Source organism: Tachysurus vachellii, chromosome 14 (genome assembly GCF_030014155.1).
Source record: "Tachysurus vachellii isolate PV-2020 chromosome 14, HZAU_Pvac_v1, whole genome shotgun sequence".
Lineage (NCBI taxonomy): Eukaryota > Metazoa > Chordata > Actinopteri > Siluriformes > Bagridae > Tachysurus > Tachysurus vachellii.
This window is the reverse complement of record NC_083473.1, coordinates 13,753,948-13,760,198: the sequence shown is the minus strand read 5'-3', so window position 1 is coordinate 13,760,198 and position 6,251 is coordinate 13,753,948. Positions and strand designations below refer to the sequence as shown.

Here is a 6,251-nt window from a genome sequence, read left to right as displayed (position 1 = left end):
GCTTATAATAATAATAATAATAATAATAATAATAATAATAATAATAATGTGGTGCTAATATGAAGCCTACTTAGATAAAAATTTTAATAATATCAATACCAACCTCTTAATATCAATAATAATAAATAATATTCATAAAATGTAGAATGTTATGATCTATAATTCATTACTAAAATGATTCAGATGTATAAAATCTATTCTAAAAAAAAGCCTACAGCTGATTGATGTGAAAGTGTCTGAGTATTTAATGACAAAATACCTACAAATTAGTGTCCATGTTTAAAACATTTAACAAATATATATAGAAGAGAAAAGCAAAAATCATAACAGAGTAAATCCTCGAACATTTTGAATCTGCTGAATATGTATTCATAATAGAATATTCTCTAATCAGGTTTAAGAAATATTAATCTGTATTACTCTCCTCAATAAATGGTGTAATGTGAAAACACGTCCCATTCTCTCCAATCCCCTCAGTCCAAGCAACATCTCTTTGCAATTCTATATTATTTGTTTTTTCTAGACTTGCTGTGAGTCCACTAATAGGTGAATTTCCTCCACGCCCATCAGAAAGGGACACTTGCGGTATACTTCCATTCTGAATCACAGAGATCTCGTTTGTTTTCAGTGCTAAGCCGGTAGTAAGAGGTGCTGTGACATACTGATTCCAGAAACCAACAGACTCGCTGGTACTGACAGTTCCTTTTGGCAGAGCATCTGTAATTTTCACAGGATTGGATTTAAGGACAGTAAAAGGGCTTTCAGCAGGGAGCCTGCGACCTCGGCGGACTGGAGAACCGTTCCACATATGAGTTCCCATATGAACCTAGAAGGGTGTAAAACATACACACACATACACACACACACACACACACACACACACACACTTTTGAATGTGTCTTATAGCAATATAATACTATTATGGAAATTATGGACATTAAAGTATTGTGATTCTTTTAAATTTTATATAAACTCTGTAATATTCTTATATAAGCATTTAGAAGTAATTACACTTTTACACATTTTCTATTGAATGTTCTTCTTTTTTTGTAATATTATTCCCTTTTTTGCTCCATAGTTTTTTTTTTCTGAAATGCTACCTTTTTGTGTACACATGTGTGAGCCCTTTTTATTTCTTCATTTATTTGCATTGTTTATTGTAAATATGTGTGAGAAAAATTTAACATATTTCTACATAATCTCCATTTCGAGTGTCCAGATTCCTCTAAAAATAAAAAAGGTCAAATTCTAATTTGTGTTGCAGTTTTAATGTTTTTATATAACTTACACTCATATGTTATATAAAAAAACAAATAGAATACACTAACTAACCAAATGAATGAATGAAGGAAGGAAGGAACGCAGCACAAATTACTTTTGACTGGTTGTACCTTCAGATTTCCTTTGGTGGTGAATGCACGACCACATATGTTGCAGGCAAAAGGCTTCTCTCCAGTGTGGGTCCTCTCGTGAATTTGCAGAGCACTGGAGGAAGAGAACGTCTTTCCACAAGTGCGGCAGAAATGCTGCTTGAAGGTCTTCCGGGATGGACCTGGCGGTGCTGAATGGGCCATCAGTGAGGGAGCTGAGGAAGTCATCACGCCTAATACTGCATCTTTGCCATCTTTATTTAAGATGCTGTTGACTTCCATCTTTATTTTTGAGCAAACCAAGTGGCCTATAGATGGATTCACTGGAGAAACAAAATTCTCACTGGCTTGTTCTGCTATCTGTAATGGTAGATCTCGCAGCTGGTGGGTGAGCATGTGCTGTTTCAGGTTCCCTTTTGTGGAAAACCCCTTGTAACATACAGTGCATAGGAATGGTCGCTCTTTGGTATGACTGCGATAGTGAATATCCAAGGCACTCTGACAGGCAAATGTCTTGTTGCAGACATCACATGCATTGTTCTTCGAGTTTCCCTGTTCACCAGAACTATACTTAATGGTCATTGCTCCTTTTAGGATATCAGCTGGTGTTGAGTTAAATGTGAAATCTGGCTGTAAGAGACTTGTGCTTGTCAGCTCTGCATCTGATAATTTCTGGAGAGTCTCACAAGAAGAGGATCTATAATTGCCAAGTGAACTCTTTTTAGGAAAAGAGACCAAAGAATATGCATTTTCTGGACAAACGGGGATCTTAGATCGTGGGCTAGCATGGTCATTAATAATACATGACTTGACAGACAAATAATCTTCATCTATTGATACGTTCTCTAACTTGCCATTTAGTAAATACTTCTCTTGTATTATTTTCTCTGCTTCAGTGTGTGATGATGTAGGAAATAAACTATCCTGGGAAGATGCTGCATCTTTAGTATTGGAAAAACCCTCTGTTATTTCCATGTCCTCATCTGAAAGGTTATCATCTAGGTTCTTCTCGTCTACTAAGCATGTATCAGGTTCCAGTGATTCTTGGTAACTTTCTGGAAGGCTAACACTGGTTATTTGTCTAACCATGTGCATACGTATGTGCTGTTGTAAAGCCATGGCATTTGTATACTTTTCTTGGCAAATGGGGCACGAATGCTGCACTTTCAGAGGTGGCATGGCACAGTGGATGCTATAGTGCGTTTTGAGGTTGCCTTTGGTCGTGAAAGCCCGTCCACATATCTTGCACTTGAACGGTCTCTCGCCTGTGTGTGTGCGATAATGCATTTTTAGGGCACTTTGGCAACTAAGTACACGATGACAGATCATACACTCGTTGGGGTCTGTGCTTTTCTTGTCTATGTTTTCAACCAATCGCTGTAGCTTGGTGGTTTCTGAAGTGTCCATACAATCTGGTAGAACCTCAAATGAAAATGCTGGTTTGCTATCCTCATGCAGGACTGGGGTCGATGAGTGTGTATGGTCAGAAGCGTCGTCTTTACTGGTGTGATCGTTTGAACCATTTCCAGAGTAGTTTAAATATGTTTCAGGGCTCAGGTATTTAAGTTCTTTATATTTTCCATTTACTGTTGGAAAATGATCATTGCTGGATTCCTCTTTATTTTCATTTTCAAACATCTCAAACCCATTTAAACATTTAGCATGAGGACTAGCAGGTCTGCCAACTGATACCACTTGTGCTTCTCTTTTAATTATGCTTGGAAGACTTGGCAAAGATGAAGTTAACAACAAACCAGGTAGGCTGGTCACAGATGGTTTGCTGTCTAACCACTTGGAGGCAGGCTTATCTGGCAGCATGGACATACCATATGGGATACCGGTACTTGTTGGAACATTGTCTAAGTGCTCTGGAACTGGATAAGGATTCATTTGTATGTTTGGGTATTTTTCTTTATGGCGCTGAAAGTGAACTTTAAGGTTTCCCCGTGTTGAAAATCGATTCCCACATATGTTGCATTTGTATGGTCTCTCTCCTGTGTGGGATCGTAAGTGTATCTGTAAAGCACTGTCACTTCCAAATACCTTGGCACAAAATCTGCATTTGTGTTTAAACAAACCTTCATCAAAAGGCCTTTTGTGTCCAAATGAAGTCATACTGGGCAATTTGCCCTTCCTTTGCTGAGCTAAAGCAGTCAAAGCATTCAAGTCCTCTACAATTGCCCCAATGCTTGGCAAAGAGTTTTTAAAGATGTATTTTCCATCAGGAGGTAGGCTGAGATTATTTGTTAAATTTGGTGTGCGATCAGCCTGAACAGGGGACGGTAAATGACTTGTGCCACTCAGCTGTGTAGGAAATGTGTTGTCATGGTCAGATTGTTTTTCAGATGGGTATATGCCAAGTTTGCTTTTGTCTTTATCTGCCATTTGAGTGAGATCGCTGGCACTCAAGAGTGTGGTGCTATCCTGGCTGCTGGATAATACTGCATGGTTATGTTGTCTGACTTTGCTAATACCAGCAGACTGACTCACCAGGCTTTGTGTGAGTCCTGCAGCTTCTGCTAGCTGCTGGGAGAGGCGTGAGCTAAGCGTTATAAGAAGGCAAGTCTGAGAAATCTCTGATGTACCTTGACAGCTGCTGGAGGGTTTAGATGTGTCTGTATTATGGGATGATAACAATGATATGTGTTTTTGAATTTGCTCTATGAGCTTCAGCTGCTGCTCCTGCTGTTGCTGCACAGCAACAAGTTGTTCAATAAGACTTGTGATGGTCATGTTGCATTTGGTAAAACCTGCGCTGTTAACCACTGCATTCAAACATACATCCTGAGGGAACTGAGCCACGGCCACTTTTGTACTTTCTAAATTCTCAATGATGACATTGCTGCTGATGGAGGACAATGCATTCAGTTCATGTAAAGTGTCTGGTTGAGGCAAAACTGTTGAGTACTCTGAAGATAGAGTGGCAATACATGTCTGATTCTCTTTGTTGTTTTCATTATCTGATTGGAAATAACTGGCATTGTCACTGGAGGTGTCAGACACAGGTGATGATTTTCTGTTTTCCTCAAGGATTTTGTCATGTAATCCTTCAGTATCTTCTGTAATGATGCTGTTATTTGTTTGGTCCTCTGTACTGTGAGTCGGTGAAGTAAATGTGAAAGATGAAGATGGAGAGGTCAAACTTCCATTTTCACTCACTATTAGAATTAGTGGATCCTTAGAGCAACCCATCTGATGCTCATGGAGATCTGAGATGCTTAAAAACTCAGCGCAGCAATTCTCACACATGTGGACATCACACGGCAGAGAGCTGCTATTGCTTATGTGGAAGTCTGCATTATCTTTGGAGAACAAAACAAAAAATATATTGTTAGATAAGACATTAATTACAAATGAATACTAAGCGGTCTTACTGTTAAATGTAAATTTTGAATACCCAAGACAAAGCAATTTAATTTATACTGTAGCAACAAAACTTCATGTGTAGTTGCTTCCATGGGAATTCCTTCATTATCATAAAAAATTGTAAAACAGTGTGGGTCAGGATAATGAAATAAAAATGACAAATCAGTTCCAAAAATCACATTTCCCTATCTGAATGTGATGTAAATGTTCTCCAATAAAATGTATGGTCCCCTTTTGTATCCTGCTGTAACAGCTAGGGTTTGAATTCTGTTTATTTGTAGATATATTAATTATATTATTAATTATTATTTAATAATTAATATTAAATATATTAAAGTTTCATTTCTCAGTCTAAAAAAAATCAATATGATTGCAAACTTTTATTATATATTTTTCAGCATGCTGACCAATTCCTAATAATGATGCTGTTACTACTTATCATGGAAATAATCATTTAAAATAATGTCATATCATAAATATATATATTATGAATACTAGTGTAATTAGTAATTAATAAGTAAGTAAGTATTCAATAAAGCAATATTTTAATTCTCTCACATCATTTTTTTTATTTCATATATTTCATTCATGATCAAATTAAAGTTTGTCTTGCTCTTAAAAAAACAACAACAAATCAGCATTTAAAGCTTTGCTAGATTGTAAGTTGTATTAAAGATTTCAAGTAAAGTTCAACAATTCAAGCCTCATTTCAAGGTTCATGTGTAGCTGTCTATAGGCCTGTGTCACTCACTGTAGCTGCAGCACTGATTTATAAACAACTGAGAGAGAGAGAGAGAGAGAGAGAGAGAGAGAGAGAGAGAGAGAGAGAGAGAGAGAGAGAAGAGATAGATAGATAGATAGATAGATAGATAGATAGATAGATAGATAGAGATCTTTGATATGCTTGCTTTATCATTTAACAATATATTCATCAACCATAAGTAACATGTACTTGAGTCATGTGATCGCTCCAGTGAAACTTACCTAAGTGTAGAGGAGGATCCATGTGGACACACTGCGGCTTCGCCTGTTTTCTCCTCGACATGCCGTTCATACATCAGCAGAGCGGATTGAACTGTTTTAAATTTCCCCGCTTTGAAACTCACAATAAACCTGTTATTTTACTGATAAACAGGACACAGTACTCCGGCTTCATTTACCACATTTTGTTAAACTGCAAACGATCTTTTTCTGCAATGATCTGCATGCGAATTAAAAACTTGCCTGATTCATTCCCAGGGTTGTGCGTTTAAACCCACCAGTAGACATCATAAAAAATGTGCGCGTTCTTTGACAGCATGATGAGGTAAAGCCACGCCCACTGCATTCCTATTGGACAGTAGTGGACAGAGGCGGGGTTTGAGTGGAGTAAACCTGCATGAATCAGAGGTTGGTAAAATCTCATGATCAAAACAATGCAAATACTTTCAGGTGAAATATTATACATGACTGATTATAGTCTATCCTATTTAGGCAGGTAGCTTGCATCCAAAGAGCACAATTTAAAAAAGATTA

General features: G+C 37.3%; 1 protein-coding gene across 1 annotated transcript; it reads right to left on the bottom strand.

The window, feature by feature from the left end:
• Nucleotides 1–209: 209 nt before the first annotated feature.
• Nucleotides 210–5,981, bottom strand: sall1b (spalt-like transcription factor 1b). The gene is made up of 3 exons (XM_060886882.1): nt 5,721–5,981; nt 1,392–4,672; nt 210–826 (listed from the first exon to the last, which is right to left on the bottom strand). The coding sequence occupies exons 1-3, from the start codon at nt 5,788–5,790 to the stop codon at nt 407–409; spliced, it is 3,771 nt and encodes a 1,256-aa protein (XP_060742865.1). The 5' UTR covers nt 5,791–5,981; the 3' UTR covers nt 210–406.
• Nucleotides 5,982–6,251: the final 270 nt, after the last annotated feature.